At 31.5% G+C, this 23,733-nt stretch overlaps 2 protein-coding genes across 2 annotated transcripts; one reads left to right on the forward strand and one right to left on the reverse strand.

Moving 5' to 3' along the window:
• Window positions 1–695: 695 nt before the first annotated feature.
• Rs1 (Dead-box helicase Rs1) lies at window positions 696–5,171 on the reverse strand. Its single transcript, XM_023164679.2, has 3 exons — window positions 4,958–5,171; window positions 3,666–4,125; window positions 696–2,372 (listed from the first exon to the last, which is right to left on the reverse strand). The coding sequence occupies exons 1-3, from the start codon at window positions 5,054–5,056 to the stop codon at window positions 757–759; spliced, it is 2,175 nt and encodes a 724-aa protein (XP_023020447.2). The 5' UTR covers window positions 5,057–5,171; the 3' UTR covers window positions 696–756.
• A 1,615-nt stretch (window positions 5,172–6,786) lies between these two features.
• sax (type I BMP receptor saxophone) lies at window positions 6,787–23,421 on the forward strand. Its single transcript, XM_074171270.1, has 7 exons — window positions 6,787–6,894; window positions 6,987–7,542; window positions 8,821–9,126; window positions 12,903–13,125; window positions 13,270–13,457; window positions 15,805–16,030; window positions 17,816–23,421. Exons 1-7 carry the CDS (start codon window positions 6,819–6,821, stop codon window positions 17,963–17,965), a joined length of 1,725 nt encoding a protein of 574 aa, XP_074027371.1. The 5' UTR covers window positions 6,787–6,818; the 3' UTR covers window positions 17,966–23,421.
• The last annotated feature ends 312 nt before the right edge of the window (window positions 23,422–23,733 follow it).

The raw sequence follows: 23,733 nt of genomic DNA on the forward strand, positions 1-23,733 counted from the left end.
CACGGAATTAATTAACTTGCCTCACATTGGCAAAAATACACTAATTCAAATGGCGCTTATTTTGATTAAATTGAATAAGTATTCACCGAGATATTACAGTTTAAAGTAGACTCATAAAAACGAATGATACTTTTAAAACAGTCTAGTAGGTATATAAAAGCCTGTAAAAACCAAGATTTTTAAAATATTTTAAATGCCACCTGTTAATTGTAGAATTTCCAGATATATTCTTCACACAAAAAAGATCCCATCTAAGATCATTGTGGTTTTGGGTAATATCATAAAACTGTTTTTTCATCAATTTGTTAATCAAAAAATGATAATATTAATTAAAGCAGACATTTTTCATAAACCCTACGGAAAACAATAAATGAAAAAAAAGATACAAAGATTTCATTTGATATGGAATACAAACTACAAAAAGAATTTTGAGAACCTTTGTTTCCAATATCAATTATTGATACTACTCCCACACCAGAACTGTACCTGTTTGACCAGCATTTATAATCGAGAGAGTAGTTTCAAATATTTACTCATTCAACTGAAAGAGTTCTTAAAATTTTTCACTTATTATTTATAGTAGCATGATACTACTAAGACTGAAAATTCTATGTAAATTCAGTTGACCAAAATATGACCCATGCAAAAATATCGAAAACATAATTTCATTGTTGGGGTTTGAGTAATACTACATGTAAAATAATTTTTTTTTATTTAAAAAACGAAAACAAGAAACCTGAATAAAACTATTCCTCATCATTTTCTTTTTTTCTGTTGGGGCCTACCGAAGCTCTTTCCTTTTTTTACAGTTTTTTTATTGCTCTTATTTTTTACTTCTTTATTCTTCATTTTCTGTTTGAAATTAGCATCATATCGAAGTTTTTTCGCCTTTTTCTGTGATGTATCGACCAAATCTGCAAAATGTGACTTCCGTTTTTTACCTGAAGCCGCAACAGCTGCCAAAGTGTCATCTTTTACTGTGGCAATCTTCTTTTGTTTCTGTTTTCTCTTAGCCAGTTTTGCTTGAAGTAAAGCAACTTTGTTCAATTCATTACTGACCCTATCTTCTGGTGTTTCTTTTCCGCCTTTTTTATTTTTCTTCTTAATGTCTTTAGATATTTTATTCTTTTCGTTTACATTTTTGAGACTAAGCCGATCTTTTTCTTCCTTTCGCTGGGTTTTGGTCTGAAACCATGGTCGCTTCTCGTCTTGCTCTCCTTTCAGTAATTTTTCAGCCTTGTTCGCTTGGTTTTCTACTTTACTAAGCATCCTCTCTTCATATTCTTCTTGTAGGATTTGTGTAATCTGAGGTTCTAATCGCAGTAATTTGTCCTTGTACTTCTCTAAGATATCTGCAGGTATAACCCTACTTTTAACAGGATTTTTTGCTCGTTTAATGACATCTTTTACAATTTTCCTTTCCTTCTCCCCTGCTAAACTTACAGAAACCCCAGCACGTCCTGCTCTTGCTGTTCTTCCGACTCTGTGAATGTAATGCTCCACAGTGGCAGGCATAATAAAATTAATAACAGTCTGAACTCCTGATATATCCAAACCACGAGCAGCAACATCTGTAGCTATAAGAATATCAACTTGTTTTGTCTTAAATTTTTCTAAACTGTCTAAACGCTGCGGTTGGGTGAGGTTACCATGTAGTTCAGCCACTCGTAGTCCTAGTAAACCTAGCAAGATATGCAATCGATGGGCTTGCTTTTTAGTCTGTACAAACACCATACAGTGTTCACGAAATGTTCGACAAACTAAAGCAGCAAGAATTGGCTCTCTTTCAGCCTCTTTCTCTGACCTGATCCTGATGAACTCTTGTCTCAAATTGAATGCTACATCTCTATTACTGTCAACAAACAATCTAACTGGTTTAGTGAGAGAAACAGCTGCTAAACTTTCCACTTCATCAGTCATGGTTGCAGAGAACAACATTGTTTGTCTTTTCTTTGAGCACTGCTTGATGATTTCATTCATTTGTTCAGCAAAGTATTCGTCAAGCATCCGATCAGCTTCGTCCAGTATAAGTACTTCTACTGATTCTAAACTAAATGTTGGTGTACTCTTCAAATGGTCAATTAAACGACCAGGGGTGGCAATGACAATATCTGGGTTTTTTCTCAGGATGCCTTCTTGTGTTTTGAGATCCAATCCTCCTACTGCCAAACCGATTTGGATGTCTGAAAACTGGCTAATTTGTTTGGTGACTTGGTAAACTTGGACACCTAATTCTCTGGTGGGAACCAGAACTAATACTCGAGTGACTGGTACATTGCCTGATGGCCTATAGAGGAGACGTTCCAAGGTTGGTAGCATGTAGGCAGCTGTCTTACCCGTACCTGTGGCAGCACACCCACAAATATCTCTACCTGAAATAAATTAAATCTGACGATATTATAATAAGAATTAAATCTCTAGAGCCGAGCTAGCAGATACAGATTTGATACAAAGTGCTCACAGAGTCAAAGGAGCGAAATATATTTAACAAATGCTTGATTCGATCTGAATGACAAGTCGACTTTTGTGTTACTATTTGTTATCACAAAATCTCTAATATATGATCGATAAAATGTTTTCTATAACAGCACAGTACTTTATAATTTTATTTTAAAAATGCAAACATTCTTTACAACTATTTTAAAATGACTAGAGCATCATATGTCAATAATGAATCTTTTCTGGAGATAGTATGCGCTGACAAGGGTGAAAAATTTCCCCAAAAGTGATTTTTTTTTTTAATATAACAAATGACAACTATAAAATTTATCCGATCCTGAAGGTAATCTCGGAGCTAAACGATCACATTTTTTACTCACGCTTGTAAATACCAAACATAGATCAGATGTAACCGAGACAATAGATCTGCATTATCGAACGCTTGCCAGCGAAGCAAATTTATCGAGCGATCAGATTTGTATTGAACAAACACACCTAAAGTAGATGGTATTAGAGGCTAAAAACAATGTCGAGATTCTATACAATATGACAGGTCAAAACAATTTAATCTGATATTAGATCAGGTATGCAATGTTTTTTAGGCTCTGATGTCATCTAATACCTACTTGCAGTGAAAGCTGCAGAGGAAGAGAGAAAGCCAATCCCATTCGGCGGCCCATGGCAAAACTTCATTTTGCACATAACTGCCAAAGGGACTCTCATTTATTGTTAATAGTTGAGGCTTGAAATTTCTGTCAATTAATAGTGAGTGGAGTTGTCATTCCAACTTTACTTATATTATTCGAAATGATAGAGTTGGGTTAATCCCTGAAAAATCAGTTGCAATTAGTTTTGTCTATCACAATAAAAAAAATTTTTGGGTTTGAAGGCCGTCAATTTTTGGAATTTCTTCCTGACGTCTGCTCTCATTGGAGATTGACTAAGGATGTATAAACCTCTGGAAAAGCTAGACACTCGTGCCAGCGAAACTTCAGAAAAAAATTCGAAAAATCGATGTCCTTCAGACCCGAAAAATGGTGACACTGAAAACCTTGGCCGCGAAAGCCTTAACCATTTTGTCAAAAAAAAACTGCTCTAAAAATATTTCAATTGCCTAATTTGTTCACCAAAAATATTAAATTGAGACGAAAGCCTATTGAATAAGTCGGTAAATGTTTATGAATCTTTTAAAACATATATAGCTAATTCTACTGAAACAATGTTACCTAGCAAAGCTACTGGAATTGTTGCCGACTGAATAGGAGTTGGATGGACAAACTTCATTTCAGAAATAGCCTTCAATAAAGGTCGTGATAAATTCATCTGATAGAAACTACCAGCCTCAGTATTGATTTCAATATCATCAAAAAATGTTTCCGTTTCCTCACTAGCCTTGACTTTCTTTTTCTTATTTTCCTTGACTTTGATCTTATCATGTTTCATTTCATCGTCGGACAATGAAATATCTGAGTGTTCATCTTCCTCATCTTTTTCATCATTATCATCTTCAATTTGAGCTTGCCGAATTTTTTTTATTTTGTCATCAGTTTTTTGTTTGGCTTTGCGCTTGACATATTTTGTGAGATCATTCCAAGAATCTTTATTGTACTCTTCCACAGAGCTCACAAAATTGAAGTCTGTTGCAAAATCTGCTTTATTTTTACTTTTCTGTTTCGTAGGTTGGAACTGAAATAAAATATTGCAAATTAAATCAATGGTATTGAAAAACAGGTAGGTACATATTCCATAAACAGTTGGAACTGGATAAATGCATAACATCAAAACTTACTAAAACAGTTTACCATTTCCACAAACAAGGATGATCTACCAGCATATAGAATTAGTCACCAGTAATAATGTGAAAAATTTTGTCCAGACAAAAATATCACTAAATGAATATATCTTTAGGAAAAGACCGTCAACTACAGTGTACGTCATTCATAAACAACATCAAAAAAGTTATCAATGAAAGGAAAAACTATATAACTAAACTGCATGAGTTGCACCTTACTTTGAGCCTCTACAACTATGTATTGAAGATAAAGTATTGAATATATTGAAATTATATCAAAAAAACATGAAATCAAGCTTCTCCCAAAGAGGGGGATAGTCAGTTTACCGATTTTTACAGTTTCTGAACTACTGACTACAAGTTTCCAAAAGACAAATTGAAGATGACTTTCTGCAGCAGTTTCATATCCTAGGGAGTAGGAGCATTAATTTTCAATGGAAACATTCATACAAGTTTTTAGTCAATGACAAATGTGGTACCTGTTAATTCTTATGACTGATTCATGCGATTTACTACTAGAAGACTGGATCAGTTGAACTGAACTGAATGAAAAATTTTAATTTGAAATTCTACTAAGGACAGATTCAATTTTTCAAACAATATCTTTGATATTTATAAAACAGTAGATATTGTTCACTCCTTTTCTAATTAACTTACTGTTTATTGAAAAAGCAGGTTTGAGAATTAATTCTAATGGAACTAAATTAAAGACAATGTGTTTCTAACCTCAACTTCGATATCACTCTCTTCTGAAAAATATTCGATGTCATCATCTTCATCGATTGTTCTTATGATGGTATCAAATGATTTTATATTGTTTTTCATTTCACAGCTTCAAAAATTATAATCACATACACTTTTAATCAAAATCAAAATATAAAACACATCATACTAATCAAACTTATGAAGCAAAACACAAGGTTAATATGAGGTGAGTTCGGATATCAACTCCAGACCACATCCAGACTTCAAACTTTTCACTCCACGATCGTTCGGATTTTAAAAACGGAGTAAATCGAGTGACGTTCGTTATTTCAGGAGCGGAGTGAAAAGAGTTACTCCTTGGGTACCGTCTCGACTCTTTGGACTTTTGGAGTGGACATACTATTTGCATTTGTTTTGAAATTTTACGTGCTTGCGTTAGAGTATTTGTGATTATTTTTTGTACAATAATTATTATTAACAATATGATCAGAAATAATGAATAACGGCAGTAGAGAACGTTAGTAACAGTAACTGTCTGTGGCTTCGGGTTTTAGGCCATATTCTCTACAAGTGGCGCAAGTGTTTGGCATCTTCAGCGATCTGTGTTATCGCAAAGGTTATATTTACCACCTACGTCAGGAATAAATTTCAACAGAAGACGACCTGAAAAGCCGAAACATTCTTGTAACAGTAGTTTTATCATTACCTTTGTATTTGAAAAAGTAGTTTTGGAAAATGATGCTGAAATCATATTAAATAAAATGAGCCTGAATTTTCGAACAAATACTGATAATCGATCGTTTCGAAATTATATATCTATGGTTTCGAAACTATACGATGTACGTATTGATCAAATATGGATCAAATTTCTATGTCCATGATTTTCTCAAGGCAACAATAAACACATCAGTCCAATCTAGACCTAAAATATAATTATGCGTTCTGTGGGTTTCTTTTTCTATCTTTCACATCTATTCAGGTGCATTGGTGTTTTAGCATTCTACTGTGATTAGGCCATATTAATCGTGGGATTAAAACTTTGTTTGCAGTGTTATTTCTGGCATTACTTTAGTAACAAAATGTTGTTTTTCACATTTAAAATTACGAAGTTACACACTTTGAGAGACTTGCCGCTGACAGTTTACGCATGAGAAGTGACAATTAGCGCATCAAAACTGATGCATTATAACTGAGAGTCAGGAGTTGGCTGATGATGTCGACATATGCGGAATTTCGTCTTCTCTTTTTCAACTTCTACTAAGAATCAATGAAATAAATTGAATATTGATTCATTTTACCCATCCATTTTACTACCAACTCATATAGCAAATCTGAACTGGATTTTTCAAAATCATATAATGATAATAAAAACGCCTTTACTAGTACAACCAGAAAACCAAAAAAATCACAGTATTAAGTCCTAACTACGTTTAAAAAAGTTATAGTAAAAGGCGAAGTTTAATTTTTGAGCTATGCATATAACTGCTAAAATAACAACTGAATGACAACAAAAAAACTCACAAACGTAATCAACGATATGATCTAAGTCGTTTCATTTGTTTTCTAAATCTTGTCCACATTGATTTTTTTTCCAAAAAAATATGAGATTATAACATGTCAAAGGTGAAAATGAAAAAGTACCTACTTTTGCAAATCTTTATAGTTCGTGCCTAGGTGTCCACATTCCCAAATTGTGCCCATTTTGTCACAATTATGCTCCAGATAACAATGTTCTTTGTAAATTCTTATATTTGACTTAGTAGGCACGCGCAATTATCAAAGTTACCAAATTTGTGAATATATTACGAAATTGTGCAACTGGCAACTCTGCATTACAATTACAATCAAATCTTTGGTTACAAGTTACAAATACAATGTCAACATGTCAACCTCTGTCATGGCTACCTCAGGAATGTCTAAATGTTTGTTTATAATATTACTATTTCATTCTATAAAAGGTGAACAAAAGTCATACTTATGTAAACAAAATAATTCTTAGTTACTTTTATTTTATTATTTCTACATGTAACATTATTCTATGCCATTCCAGGAGAGGTCTGGAAACAACCACAGCTGAGAGAGGATTCAGATGATGATTATGATTCATTCAATCCACACGATCCAGGGGAACCTCCTCCTGACTTACTCGTCCAACAAAGTTACTCGAACTCCATACACTCTACACAACTCAAACGTTACAAGTGCCACTCTTGTGAGCCACCTGACTGTTCTAATCTCTCTGTGTGTACTAACGCGTTTCAGTGTTGGAAATCCAGAGTACGAGAAAGCTCGGGAGAAGAAAGTGTAACAAGAGGATGTACTATAAGTCAAGAACAACTTCCGTTGTACTGTAGGACTCCTGCAGTAACTATCCAACACAAGCGGCAGGCCAGCGGACAGTTTCAGATCGACTGCTGCATAGGGGATTTTTGTAATGACGGCCCGTTTCCCGAACTGCCTCCATTGTATCAGGAAGCTTCAGGTCCTTATTCTGATTCTTTAATATATGGTTTGAAAATTTTTGCAGCCATTCTTGGTCCGTTAGCGGTGTTTGGTGCAATTGGAGTTATAGCTTTGTATTTTCTAAGGAGGTACTACAGAAATAGGTAAGTTTATAGGCAACAGGCAATTTCTTATTCATATTTTTTCACCAGCAGTGAAAAGGTAGCAAATGGATATACTTACGACTGAGAATTTTATCAATCAAATTGATAACAACTATCATCAAGATAGCTTAGATCAATTCATGTAAAATCAGTTTACTTGAAAATGGTTTAACAAACCGAAACTGATCATAACAAATAAAAAACTTGGTAAAAATGAGACAAATGTTATTTTCATTATCCTAAGTACATTCACTATGCATTCAATTCGAGTTCATTGATTTCTAAGAAACCTAGATTTTTTAATAGTTTACTCAACACAAAAAATATCTAAAACTTAACTGCATGTATCGATTTCTGTGAAAATCAGACATTTTATAGCAGGAAGATATGGAATCCATCAGCTTTTTCTACTCTCAGTTTGAGACAGATGAAGTCATTAGAACACATCTTAGACTATTTAAAAGATATTTTCTTTGAAGAAGCTGTTGTGGACTCTACTTACAACGTTTACATTGTTAGTTTGAGCTTTATCTTCTCTTCCGTCCTTTCATAGAACACCTGTGTTATGAGAGGCTGTATACCTTTTACATGCAATATATTGATATATTCAAAATTAATATTTTTTGGCGGGAAGATATTCTGGGTTCAAGCAGGATTATTCTCTCAACCACCCCAAGCTGCATATAACTTTATGAATTTCTTCAAAATTAACATTGTTCAAAGAAGGCTGGTGACACGGGACTTTTTATCAAAAACTTACGTTGCTTAAGGTAATTAGCAGTGTCGGTTAATTTTATTGTTTCAATTCAAATTTCATAATAACAAGCTGTCCAGTCTACAAGTCTACAGTTGCTTTGTTTTTGGGCTCTGGTTTCGAATAGTTGCCATGCAGTGAGAGACAGAGGAGAATTCTCATTTGACAGTTGATGTCGAAGGTTGGCTTTGAATTGGGCTGACTTGGGGAGCTTTGTTCATCTTTGATATTCATGGATTGACTCTTCTGTCAATCCCTAGATGGCATCTGCGTAAGGGAAGATGTCATCACCTTCATTTTCTCTGGCTTTTATTTTAAGGATGTTTGAGTCTAGCAAATGCCTTTGACTCCATCCTCTAATGAGAACAATGGCAGGTCCAAACAACACTATCTGGTGTTGGATCACAAATGCTTTGTTTTTGAAATCTGGTTTCAACTACATTTTCCTTGTTACTGCATACTATTTTCTGTAAAAAAGTTACATACATTTCAGTTAGAGAATTGAATATTTCGATTATTTTCAGGTTATGCAATGATCATCGGATGGACCCTGACACGTACTTTGCTTCTGATGATTTGCTCAGGGCAACTGCAGCTGGGGATAGTACTCTGAGAGAGTACCTGGAACATTCAATGACATCTGGTAGCGGTTCTGGATTGCCACTTCTAATCCAGAGAACTTTAGCCAAACAAATATCATTAGTAGAATGTATTGGCAAAGGCAGATATGGAGAAGTATGGAGAGGTATTTGGCATGGGGAAAGCATTGCTGTAAAGATATTTTTCTCTAGAGATGAGGCCAGTTGGACAAGAGAAACTGAAATATACAGGTAATTGGAAGTCATGTTTTGTTCAGAAAATCAATTTTAATTCAGTTGATTTACTCAGTTATTTTCAAATATACTAAAATGATAATTGGTTGATATGAATAAAGTCACTTTCTGTATTTTTTGTAATGTTTTTTATAGAAGCAAAATTCAGATAATTTTTTAAATTGAATACTATATTTATGAATTTATATGAAATCCCAGCACAGGTTTGGTTCTGGGATACGTACCAAAAACATGGAGACTAATTAAGGTCACCTTTATTTCGAAACCTGAGAAAATCGGGCAGGATCAATCAGTGTTATGCTATTTCAATTGAAAACAGACAGGCATATTTGTTCATTGTCATTCATTTACGGGTAAACCCCAGTTGGAAAACGTCATTCACATTTCACTTATGTGGAACACTATCATTCCCAATGGCGGACTTTGAAGTTTCGGAATAAGACACTTGTCTTATTACCTTATCAACACCGTTCTGGATAATATTACAAGATGAAACTCTTTTCATTCGTAACATTGAGACTTTATGTGATGGATGAGCCAAATTTACTCAGTATGACAGTATGTGAAGACATTATTTGATTTAATGCCAGCCATACGAATCTTGTATAAATTGAAAAGGCTACATTTTCAGGAGGGATTGGTTGTTGTGAAGAAGGCTTTATGGCTTCAACTTCTCCATCTTTATACAAAAAATTGTGGGAGAATTTGAGAGAAGGAAGAAAGCCATTAATTTCAAAATAAGCTCCTTACAAAGATGTGTAGATCATGCATAGAAGTTACTCTCAGATACAAACTGGAAGAGGAAGACCTTCCGAAACAACTACTTTCACATGAACATTGAATTACACGAAAGAAAAAATACTTTCATATGAAAATTGAATTGAAATTGAAAATCACTTTTTCCTATTCAGTTTGTACATAACATTTGTTACGGAATTAAATCAGATATCATCCATCGGAACGCCACACAATAGCTATGATATGAAATTTCACATTCATGGAACACTATCATCGTCAATGGCGAACTCAGAAGATTCGGAATAAGGCATTTGTCTAATTACGTCATCAGCACAGTGTTGGATAATATTTTGTCACGGATGAGGGTAATCTACTCGTTTTACGATTCATACCCTTAATCAATTTAATCCCAGTCATAGGAATCTTATTATCTAAGAACAATTCGTTCAGGCCAGTCTCAACTCTCTACACAGTAGGTTAATGGACTGACACCTATCAGAAAACAACTACTCCCCTGGCTAAGAAAACTTTCACATATAGTCAGTGTTGAAGTTTTCTTTCCTTAAACGAGTAATTGGGCAAATTTCGGATATGCAGTTGGTTACCTCGTTCACAGGCAGATGGCACGACGACAAACCTGTTCTTTGTTGTATGCTTCAGCTTAGTTTGAGGAATGATACTCTGACGGAATTCGATTTTCAGTTATCGGAAATCATTGACTTTATGTTGATGATATACACTACCTTGCACTGACGAGTGGCCAAACAGCCCGAAACCGGTCTGCAAGTGTGTTCCAATAATTGAAAATCTATTGCGGCAGTTGTATCGCCAACAGCATATGCAGGAATAACTTCTGTGAAGAATCCTGCACTGACACCTGTCGGATATAATCCAACGCCCTTCGTGGTATTAGCCAGGGGAGTAGTTGTTTTCTGATAGGTGTCAGTCCATTAACCTACTGTGTAGGGAGTTGAGACTGGCCTGAACGAATTGTTTTTAGATAATTTGATTTATAGCCAGTCTTCAAGTATGCCCACTGACTATATGTGAAACATAGGAATCTTGTTTGAATTGAAAGGTGTATATTTTTAGGAGAGATCAGTTTTTGAGAAAAAAACAGTTTGGCTTTCACTTCTGCATCTTTATACAATAAGGCCAAAACTCATATCCACATTTTGAAAGATATTTTTTTGAATTTTTGGTCTACTTTGATGGAAACTACTTTATTCAAAAAACACTAAACAGTTTTGCAAAAACACAATACCACTTTTGCCATACAATGGCTTCTTTGGGCATGTCTTTTCTAACTAAATTCTACATATTCAATTTTTTTAAATATAGAAACATATAAAAAAAGTTTTGGGCTTTCCACTATTCCATCTCGATACAAAAAAAGATGAGGGAATCTTCCAAAGAAAGGAAGGAAGTAATCAATTTGAAAATAAGTAACTCTATACATGGATGTGTAGATCATGCAAAGAAGTGACTTTCAGACACAACATTGAATTACACGAAAGAAAAAATTCTTTCGAAACAAATACTTCTATATAAACACTGAATTATACAGAAGATACTTTTCATTATTTAGTTTGTATTTCGAACATTCGTTGTGGAATAAAATCAGACATTATTCACATGAGTTCTACTTTGAACGAATGGAAACAAATTGCACTTACATGGAACACTGTCATCCTCACTGGTATACATCGATGTGTCGGCGTAAGACACTTGCCATAAACTTTCTTTCCCAAAAATTAATCACTCCTAAAAATATAACCCCTTCAATTCATATAAAAAAAGTAATACAGATGCTTAATATATCTAATTTTACCATTTGAAATACCTACATTTCAAGTACCTGAGTTTTACTTAGCCATTTAAAGTTTTATGTGTACCTGAGTAATAAATTAAATGATCTGAGCTTATGTACCAGTTTTCACATTTGAAAAAATATTTATTAACAGGGAGTTATTTGATTCTTTTTGGTCATTCAAAAAATTACCTTGAATCTATTCATTTCTAGACATTCTAGAAGATTGAGTTTCAAACTTTTCTCTTCTAAATATAACACTAAATGAAACTAATTTTATTGCAAAGTACCCAGATTCAAGGTTTTTACAAAATTTCGAAATGTATTCTTCTAATGTAAATTTCTGGTCTATAAGTAGCCCTAAAAATGTTGTTTGTTGTATTTTCTTAATTTCATTTTTTTCTTCTTTGCTATTTTTTTGATAACGTTGGTACCGATGTTTTGAATACATTGGGTGAAAATTAATTAAAATCTCATCAGTTTCTCAAAGTCATATTGTCGCAAAATTTGTAAAATAATATTATTAAAATGTAACAGTAGATCCCAGCAGATCCCAAAACAGATCACTTCATATGTTACTCCTGAGACATATGAAGTCAATGTGGGAAAGTTTCCTCAATAGTATGTCACGATTGACACAGTCAAAAGCTTTAGGAAGGTCACAGAACACTGTTGCCAATGCTTCTTCTTTATTTATTGCTAGATAAGTAGCACTGTAAGAAGAGGAAAGTTGACATCCTGAACAACATGCCATTCTGTTGGATTTTTATGTTTTTGTTTATTATTTTAAACATTATTTCTAACAAAATTTTGAATAAACCTGAAAAATTAAAAACGATTCACATATAATCATCTGTAACACAATATATTTCATGAACTTTTGGGAGAACATTTTTGAAAACAACTTAAAGAAAAAGTAAACAGTATTGAAATGATAATAATAAAGTAAGGAATGATAATAGTAAAGTTCACTTGTTTCGTTCGAGGTTAAAGCAGATTTAACTTAGCCTGGGCAACTCACCAAGAAATCAAGAATTTGAATTGAAAATCCTTAGTGACAAAATATACATAATTAATTTTAAGTTTTTGGTGATTGTTACAAAGTGAGATTCTAAGTTGATTTGACTGGAATTCCGAATAACAAAGTATTTAAAAAATTATAACAATTTATATCACCTTCTGAACTTTTGTAGACAATTTCATTCGAGAATTTGTTCATTTTCAGCACTATTTTACTTCGACATGAGAATATTTTAGGATATATCGGATCTGATATGACTTCAAGAAACTCCTGTACTCAGCTTTGGCTGATTACACACTATCACTCATTAGGTAGTCTGTACGATTACCTAAATTACACTTCTTTGTCTCATCAGCAATTAATGAGACTGTGTCTGACACTAGCTAATGGTTTAGTTCATTTGCACACAGAAATATTTGGAACACAGGTTAGTAGCTTTTTCCTAGTGACACTGTAACCTTTCAGTTTTATTTTCCAAAGCATTCTTAACATTTTCTTCGAAATATCAAAATAGTGCAATTAACTTAATTGATGAGTTAGATTTACCTGTAATGATTTTTTATTACTCTAGGGAAAACCGGCAATAGCTCATAGAGACATCAAAAGTAAAAATATCTTAGTGAAGAGTAATGGTACTTGTTGTATAGCAGACTTTGGACTGGCGGTTACCCATTTTCAGTCTAATGATTATTTAGATATAGGATCCAATCCCAGGGTGGGAACAAAACGTTATATGAGTCCTGAAGTTCTTGACGAGTCGTAAGTATGAGATAAATGAGCAACCTAATATAAGTGCAATACAGATAATTAGTATTTAACCAGTCATTTTTTGTTGAGGAAAATCAGATTATTGAGTATTGAAAGCTTCTGCCTTTTTATTATATCATTAAAATGGAGGTGATAGAGCCAAAAAACGAAATTGAACAATTCTAGTTTTTGGCGAATAATTAAAATGAAAAACACTGATATTTTTATTCTGAAAAGAGGTTATTGTAGTTCCCCAAATTGTTTACATTTTCCAGATTGCTGAAGGTAAAAATACTCAAAGAAATTTGATGAAAGATAATTTGTATTCAATCAACACTATGTTGTGAAATTTCCACTGAACAGTTTATAAAACCGCAACACTTGCTTCAGGATTGTTGCAGTTTTGTAAACTGTTCAGTGAAAATCTCGCAATAAACTGTTACTTGAATGCTTTATGGATTTTCATCACATAAAGGTTCCAGCCAATTCCATTGCATAGTTAATTATTCATTTTTCAATACCTTTCAGCCTATTAACTAGTTGTGTTTTAACCTAAGAAAAATGTGTAATATTCACAATCAACTTATCATGTCTTTGCATTTGAACGAATTAATAATAAAAAACATTTTTCAAAACAAGCTTTCATCAACATGCTCTAAATTTATATGATATGAAAGCTTGGCGCTAGATTTACCAACTTTTTTTTAAACATAATTTTTTTCTTTGAATTACTTATATCAAGATCAAATTACATTTTGTATTTTTCTTCATCTGCACAGGTAAATCTATAATATATGAAAATTTCCGAAGATGAAAATAATTTTTGAAACTTTTTCATATTTTGATTTCCATATAAATAAGGTGAACTTATTTGTGCATAGGCTTGTAACATTTTACTATTTTTGATTTTGTTTTGATTAACTTATATGTGCACAAGATTTTAATTGTATCAGTAATGTCATGCCTGTTTGACATTGTTTTCTTCAATCTGGGTCACGTTGATGACTTTTTCTTTCATTGTGAATTGAAATTTTTGAAAATGAAACAGTGTTCTATTCTATTTTTTGCATGGCCGATTGCTACAATATTTGTTTGAGCTTCAGGAGGTGCACACTTTTATTTGTACATACTTACATATATATTTTCATACATACGTACATACATCCATTCATACATGCATTTATAAGCATACATACAACCGTACAAACATGCATACATACAAGCATTGATATATGCATACATGCATGCATAAATACACACATAGTTTACATATAAACATAGGAACATACATGCATAGCGTTGATATATAGCAATTATACTATACATATATAGCAAGTAAAATGTAGAGATTGTAAATTGTTTGAAATCATAAACGAGCACTACTCAGTGTATTAGTATTCTTGAATAATTTAGCATTACATTTGAAGTTTTGTGCAGTAACTTAATTGATTCATGTGAATAAGATCAGGAGGGATTATGTTCTATTTTATTTATTTATTTAATTACGGACTTGCCATTATACATTGAACACATAAATAATGTGATTGAAAAAAATAAACAATTGAATAATAATATAGAATACCAAAAAACAAATATCAATTAATTATTAATAATAATAATCAGCATTTTCTTCATAGTATGTCAATACGTTTAAACTGATTTTTAAAAGAGTACAAGAATGAGTCACACAAATCAATACAGCTGCTATTCTTATTTGCTAACCTAAGCATTCTAGTGATGGTTTCATTCAAGCCATAGCTAGTAGAATGCTAAGGAACTTTAAACAACTCCGTCACTCTGGTTCTTCTTGAATTTACATTGAAGTTAATCATTTGTGTTACAAATAGACAGTTCATATCACCATTTATAACTTTATGAAGAAGTCTTAAATCAATTTCAGCTCGGCGGTGCTCCAAAGTAGATAAATTCAGAAGAAGCAGAATGTCTGAGAAGTCATATTTGGACCTCGGATATCCGAGCTTAAATGCACATGATCTCAGAAATTTGTTTTGTACTTTCTCAATCATAGATATATCTCTCTGATATTGAGGACTCCATATCACACAATTATTTTCCAAGACCGAGCGTACCAAAGAACTGTACAATATTTTAAAGGTATTTATAGAAAATTTATCTGTGGATCGTTGAACAAATCCCAATTTAGATATAATGTGATCATAATGACCTTTAAAGGTTACTTTGCTATCAAACAACACTCCCAAGTCCCGAACGCTGTTAGTCAACGCTAGATAAATGTTTTTTATTTTAAGGCTCAGCCCAATAAAAATAGATTGAAAATTGTTCAGATGGTAAAATTTATAACCTAATTATTTTTAACGAATAAATTGTATTTTTTCAGCATACAAATGGATGTTTTCGATTCATTCCGAAGAGCTGACATATATGCTCTTGGTTTAGTCTTTTGGGAGATGTGCCGAAGAACTGTTAGCAATGGCATAGCCGAAGATTATAAACCACCCTTTTTTGATGTAGTACCTAGTGACCCAAGTTTCGAAGACATGAAAAAAGTGGTTTGCGTTGATCAACAACGACCTAGTTTACCCAATAGATGGGTTAATGATATCGTAAGTAAATAAATATTAAATAAAAGATCAAGATCCGCGATTCTTAAATAAGTGTGAGTTATTGGTTAACAAGTTTATTTGAAATGACTATTGAATTTGAAAACATTTCTCATTTGACTGACATTTACTAGAAACCACGAATTGAAATCTGATGTTTGGCAACTTAAAATATAAGTTAGGAACGAATACAAACCATTGCAAACTGTATAGAATTGGCTTCTATTTTTAAAAACACATTTTACAGTGTCAGAGCCAGGGTTGGCAAAAACCAAGGTTTGAAAAGAAAAACAAAAAACAAAACAGGTTTTGTATTTGATAGAAAATATTAGTCTAAATACTTTAAAAATTGATAAAATATTTTATAAAAAAATAGTAATAAACAATGAAAAAAATATATTAAGACAACTTTTATTTTTATTTACATACACAAAAAATTAATTTAACATCTTTACACGTAATAATATTCAAGGTATTAGAGTTAAAAAATACGAAAATTTAAATTTTACTAGTGTAAAATTACAGATCTTTTAATTATTAGATTAATTTGAAATATATTAATTATTATACTTTGAGGGGAACTATGGAACAGTTTCAAATTTTTAAGAACAATGACATGAATGTATATGCTAGTGAAATGCCTGAGTTGCTTGGACTAACAATCGACTATAAATTATGCTGGGAACCACACGTCGATATACTTTGTAAAAAGTTAAGAAAAAATTGGCGTTTTTATCAAAAAACTAACAAACGTCTTCAAATCACTGAACATCAACATCACATACAAGCCAAACACGAAGATAACACAAAAAATAAACAACTATGAAAAAGAAGAAGACAAAGACCAAAACGTAATATACAGTATACAATGCTCGGACTGCAACAAATTCTATATCGTTGCCAAACCAAGAAAAAACTGATCCAAAGGTACAACGAGCACAAAAAGGCATAATAAATCCAATAGTATATAAATCAAACCTCGCAACACACGCAAAACAAAAAACATACATAATTTCCCCCACCAGAGAACATAAAACTCATAAAACAAGTCAACAAGGGAAACCGCATGGACATTCGGGAAAACTTGAACATCCATAAATTTAACAGTCATAAATCACTTATCGAGGAACAAGTACAAATAAATACACAATAAGACCTCACATTCAATGTATTAAACAAAATCATACACATTCCTAGAGAAGATCTAACACAAAGAATAGTACCTGATGCAGTATAAATACAGGCAAATTTACCTAAAGTACCTGAAATACCTGAGTTGAGACGTTCAGACCGTATAAAGAGGCAGACGACAGGATGACAAGTTCAGTTTGAGGAGTGCCTAGAAGATGACTAGCTGTCGAAAGCGCTCGCAGATAATAGAAGATATAAAAAGCTTCAAATCCTTTTTGTGAAATTAAATATTAAAATACTGAAAATAAAGGAAAATTAGTTGCATCATTCAAAATTATAATTATATATATTCAAATGAAAACAATATTCTCAATATTCACATGAAATACATATATGGATGTATGGCTATTGCTTATTCAACTTCTACTGAAGAAAAAATCTCAATTCAAAAATTTCAGATACATTAAAAATCAAGTCAACTCAAATTTTATCAAAAAATAGTAGTTTTCAAAAATATTCATTAGTTTCATCTTCATTATAATTTTAAATTTTATTCTCGTATTGAACATTAAATTCACCTAAAAGTAATTAAATTGAAAAATAAATGCCAAACATTTAATTCTCATGTATTTTATTAATTTCTCTTTTTTTTTTCAGTTGCTCTCTGGAATGGGGAAGCTAATGAGAGAATGCTGGCATCAAAATTCCAATGTTCGTCTTCCTGCCCTTCGAATAAAGAAAACTCTTCTCAAATTAGCCTCTACAGACACAATCATAAATTTGGACGATATGGAAATATGTGTGTGAGACTCTGTTGAATATAATATATCAAGAATCAGACTGGAAGAGAATGTGAGTTGGTAGTGGCCTATCGAATTAACTTTACGTTTCGTGTTTTTAATTTTTATTTGAAAATTTTATCTTGACGGGCACATCTAGATCGAAATCTTGCCAAATTGCAGCTTCGAAGAATCTATGGGGATAATTGTAAAACCTATGATGTATTCCAGATGATAACTCCGAAAACTAACGTCAAGAATGATTTAGTATTTGTGTCCTTCATAAAAATGCACTTCTTTCCTCAAAGTTATAATGCTTCACAGGTTTTCATCTTATCAAATCTTCTCAATATGAATTGGATGAAAATTACGGTGATTCAATAAAAATTTAAATAATTCCAAAAAATACATGTTTATAGAAGGAATGAAATACAATAACTATTATGATTCAATATGAATAAAAAAATAATAAGTTAATTAATACTAAGTAGAACCAGGTGAAATTCAAAGGTTTTTGTGTTCATGGAATTAACCATTATCTTCAACAGATAAAAAATACTTTGTAACAGTTTTCTTGAATTTAATAGCAGAATTGATGTTCTTCATGTATTCGGACAAATTATTGTAAATTGTTATTTCATAATGAATTTTAACCAACTCTACTATGTATTTGGATAGTTTTTAAAAGTTTTGATTCTCTTGTTGAGTGTTCATGACAATCAGGATTGACTATAACGTCTGTATTTATGTCTTGTCAAATACTTATTTTTGTTTTGAACAATGTATCAACGTCCAGTAAGTTTCTGGGTTTGAATAATTTAGTTTTTGGTTCTAGGAATGGCAAGCAAGTTATATTTTAAATATTTTCATGACTTTGCGTTTCTCATCAGAACTGAGAATTACTCTTAGACTTTAATTTTGATTAAGTTGTACTTGGTTGATGAACCGCGTATTTAGGAAAATATTTTAATGTTTTGGTGTGTGATTTTCTTGAGATTAATTCGACAAGACTATACTACAATGAAAAAATAGTTAGGTATTTGGTATACTAGGAAGACCATTTCAGAAACTGACCAATTTAAAAGGAATTCCTAGTTGCCAGAACAGTTAATATATAGTGACAGATTTCAGAATATTGGATCCAGTGGAATTTTGAAAAATGATTTTTCTTTTTAATTTTATCGTTGTTTTAACAAATTGCTCAAAATAGTATAAATATAATGCATTCGTTACAATACGATGCAATTTTAATTTCTTATATTGTCTCAGTTGAATTTTTGATGAATTTTTGTTGAAGAAGAATTTTATTTTGAAATAGTTGAAAGAGATTGTCTGCATGTGACAACTAATGGAAGACTGGGCACATGTTTGTTTGTGTCAAATGCTGATTTTTTGAATTATTTCTGTATAGTATTAGTGATCAGGTACAATTGTCAACCATAGTGAACATATCCAGGGCATACTCAGGACTTTGATTTGGGATGGGGACTGACTTACAACATTTCAACAATGCAACTTAGGTAGCTATGTACAAAATTGAAATTATTTCAATATCACAATTCTAATGTATACATTTTTCCTTCATATCTAAGTATTTAGAACCCATTAATCAAAAAATACAAAAAAATCTATATGCTAGATTTTTCAAATGCTCAATAATTGTTAAAAATATGTTAGAACACATTTTCCTAACACTCAGTTATTTTTTAATATTTGTATCACTTGCATAGTAATTTAATTAATTCTCAAATGTCTTTTCATACTGTCTTTATGATGATATCAGTGACTAATAGTGAAGAGATATTTTCACAGAACATTCATTATTTTATTCAAGATACAATTTCTCATTGAAAGGCTCTGTGTAAACATATGGGGTTGTGTAGGTAAATACCTAGCAGTTCGAAAGTTATAACGAAAATAGATTTGAAATATATATTATTTTCAAAATTGAACTTCTCCATCAAAAACTTTCAAAACAAAATTTCAGACTGAAATAAATTCTAGACAAATTGATAGATCTTCTGGTCATCCTCTCAGGAATATGAAAAGACCGTTTTTTTATGACAGGTTGTTCAGGAGACTAATCTTGAGAACATGACTGTTATTGAACTTGAAAAAAAACATAAAAATTATTGAAAACTTGGAAAGGGGTAGGGCAACAGATTTGTAAAAAAAATTAATACCAAGTTCAAACTCTGAATTCAACAAAATATCGAGTTAAAGTTGGAATTTAATAAATTACGAGTTTAAACTCTGAATTTAACAAAAAGTTTCGAGATCAAAGTCAGAATTCAATAAAATTATTAACAGAAAATTTTCACTTCACTTTCAAAATGTTATTAAATTTCTACTTTGAACTCAATAAAATTTTAACTTCAAACTAGGAATTTTATTGAATTCAAAGTTTCAACTCTGATTTCATTGAGTTCCTGTTTAAACTACGAATTTTTAGTAATAATAAATATAATAATCCCAAAAAACATTACATGTTTTTAGTAGGGACAATGTAACATACATATTGAAAAAAAGATATTGTCAGATATTTTATATAAATCAACTCCATCATGAAAAATACATTTTTGACCAAATTTACTTTTGTGTCACTGTGAAGCTATATTTTGAATTTGCAGTGTATTATGATCTTGAATTGAATTGATTTCGTCAAAACAATACTTAATTTTATTTTATTTTAGTGAATTTTATTCTCTTCTTCCTCTTTGTAGAAAACCCCCATAGAGAAATAATTTATAGAAGATTTTAAATGAGCAACTAGGTTTATTCAGGATTGACCAGGTTATCTATAAAATAATGTTTCCTCAAAAAAAAAGGTGGAAACATGTTTTTTCAACATTGAATTTTCAGTATGTTAAAACATAGAACTATATTTTCAGAAAGAGTTTTTCACGAAGAAATCAAACGAATCAAGAAAAAAATCTTGTTTTCGACTTTTGATTCACCTTGTAATGGAAAAAAATTTTTAGTCGAATTAATAATAAGAAAACCTCATTTTCAAAACATCTCCATAATAAAAATAACTCTTCAATGAAAACGCCAACAGTTGAATAGATCCATTTTTCGACATTATTTCTGCCTTAACTTGTAATTTTCCAAAGAAATTCGTATATGAATAGCAATATGCTTCATAACCCAACTTTATATGCTGTTCTCCTACCGAGTACGCTTCTGTGGAGTACCCATCGACGAATATTTTATTGCATTGATATCTTAAACTTTTATTCAAAACATTTCACTCTTTAATTTCAAACTTCTGAATTAAGCTTGATGTGACACACTGTATGATAATATTTTAAGCCTGTATTCAACGAAGCTCTTAGAACTTTGACACAGCCTCAGCACAACAACATATTGCACTTTGAGGAGAAGTTGTGATTTTTTATTAAGGCATGATGGGTGTTGTAGAATTTTCGGAACCCATAGGAAATTGATATATTTATTCACGAGGGAAATTTCATATTCACATTCTTCAGAATCTAGTGATACATTCTATTATCTGGAATTACATCATATATTTCATTTTCATGATTATTTTAGTTGAGTTGTAACTAAGACTTTTGTAATATTGTTTCTGGTGAATTTTATTTAGTAAAATTCTTCAACTCTCATGTGTATATTAGGCGATGATGTTTGTTTGGATTGAATGATCAATAATGTACCTAGATTACTTATTTGGTTCCATTTCTGTTGTATGTATGTGTGTCAACTCGATACCCACGAATATGACTTACCTCTACCATTGTGAAATTAGCAGTTATTTTTCATCGGTCGTTTTAAAATAGCTATCAAAAACATCAGTGACACAGAGAATTATAATTCAAAACTTCAATATATAATTTAGGATGAAATTACACTCATGGATAACTTAGTTGAGTTAAGAAATGCCAAGGAATGATTTATTCCAAGTCGAATCGTGATATAGTTGATATTTGTTTAAGTTATGAAAATATTTCACGAATGTTTTTCCAAGTAGATTTTGAGCAAATACACTTAGATTTGACTAAAGAGCAATACGCCATAAAATGACTCTCTTGATAGCATCTTAACGGCAGTTTATTCCTACCTTGAGCAGACCGTGAAACAATATATCAACAGATAAATTTTTTGGGAGCGGTCTGAGGAGTAGTTCATACTTGAACTAGGTTTTGAAAAATTTAGATTATATGTCTTTAAAAACCACACATTTTGAATAGACTGAAACAATGTACAAAGATCTGATTTCTTTGAGAACAAGAATATTTTATACTTGAAAGAAACTGTCCATGAATAACCGAATTTACGGTAATTCATTCAAAATTTTGAGTCAAGTTCACTTTCAATACAGACATTTAGAATAAACTGAAACAATGTATGAAGGTCTAATTCATTTGGGATGTGTTTACGAGGTAGTTTGTCCTTGAAATGTGTAGGGTTATAGAGTTATTGTATTGAATTTTTAAAAGTTTCGTTCAATTATAAGTTACCCTTCAGAGATATCCCAATGGAATCCCTTGATATAATGCAAATTTTTGCCAACGGTCATACACTATTCTGAACGTATTTTTTCAAGATCTAAGAAGATATACATTCTTGAGAAGTTTTTATAATTCAAACAAATATTAACAATGCCATGACTCGAAGAAGGAAAAAATCCTGTCTTGGAATTTCGTTATTGAATTGAGTAATGCATCATTCGTGGTACAATTTTATTTTATTGATCGATATATCAATTATGAAGGAGTTTGAATTTTTATGATTTACTGGTGTTAGATAAAAATGGCGGCTGAAAAATGGCTTCTAAATTCTTCTCGGTCTTACTTCTCACCTGATCTGTTGGCACTGTGCTGATAACAATGTGCCATTTACAAATTGACTTTTTAGAAATAGTTTGTTTTATATACTCCTTATAAGTGCCATGGTTTCATTGCTCATTGTTAGAAAATATTTTTATTTTGACTTTGTTTTTGTTGGAAATTTTGAAAACTTTGATTGAGAAGCATTTGAATTACTATATTCCAACCAGTTATTACATATCTTATGTTGCTTTAAAAACATTTTTTGAATTTAGAATAGTTTGTAGTTAATTTGTTCATACGATTGTTTTATAAAGTCATTGGTTACTAAAACAATCGTTCACAAATCAAAAGTAATGTAGTTTAATTGAGTACCTATCTAAAAATAAAATTTTATATTGTAAATAATGTACATCAAAACATTGATATCTTTACGTCATATCTGTTGAAAACTGTTCAAATTTGATGGATCAGAAGGATTCTTGATGATTTGACAGTAGGTTTAAGATTTTTAGTAAAAAATTCATATCAGATCAATGAATAGTTATGGAAATACTTAATACATACTCAGTGTTATCATAATCAGTATTTTGTTGTAAGTAGATGTTAGTTTAATGGTAATCAGTAACATTTGTAAAAATTTCATGTCATTTGTGTAACTCAGATATTCCATGAGCAATATATTAAGTTTCTCAAATTAGCTGTGTTTCATTTTCAATATTTGGAACATTTCAGTGATTTTATTTTTCAGTCATAATACTTATGAGACTTCAGTATGTGGCTGGCATTTTGAGTGTTAATTCTACTCTTTTGATTCATCAAATCTAGTCACTTCTATTGAATGTACATTTTTGTATAAAAAAAATCATCCATATGCACTTTATTATGAAATGGGATATTAGGTGTTGAAACCATATTTCATTGGTCTATCGGATGGATGAAGAGCGCTTACTAAATAGAAAAATTTTTCTGGTGCACGAACATTTTCACACATTGTAGTTGTGCGAAA

This window comes from Leptinotarsa decemlineata, unplaced genomic scaffold (assembly GCF_025532065.1).
Source record: "Leptinotarsa decemlineata unplaced genomic scaffold, Ldec_3_MD MMD2_tig00000010_RagTag_RagTag, whole genome shotgun sequence".
NCBI lineage: Eukaryota > Metazoa > Arthropoda > Insecta > Coleoptera > Chrysomelidae > Leptinotarsa > Leptinotarsa decemlineata.

What these genes read in the sequence shown, in the direction of transcription:
- Rs1 (XM_023164679.2), bottom strand. Translation starts at nt 5,056, where the DNA reads ATGAAAAACAATATAAAATCATTTGATACCATCATAAGAACAATCGAT. An exon ending in AGAGTGATATCGAAGTTGAG is followed by an intron (nt 4,126 to 4,957) that starts GTTAGAAACACA and finishes ATTTTATTTCAG; the next exon opens with TTCCAACCTACGAAACAGAA. An exon ending in AATTCCAGTAGCTTTGCTAG is followed by an intron (nt 2,373 to 3,665) that starts GTAACATTGTTT and finishes AATTTATTTCAG; the next exon opens with GTAGAGATATTTGTGGGTGT.
- sax (XM_074171270.1), top strand. Translation starts at nt 6,819, where the DNA reads ATGTCAACCTCTGTCATGGCTACCTCAGGAATGTCTAAATGTTTGTTT. An exon ending in CAGAAATATTTGGAACACAG is followed by an intron (nt 13,126 to 13,269) that starts GTTAGTAGCTTT and finishes TTATTACTCTAG; the next exon opens with GGAAAACCGGCAATAGCTCA. An exon ending in ATAGATGGGTTAATGATATC is followed by an intron (nt 16,031 to 17,815) that starts GTAAGTAAATAA and finishes TTTTTTTTTCAG; the next exon opens with TTGCTCTCTGGAATGGGGAA.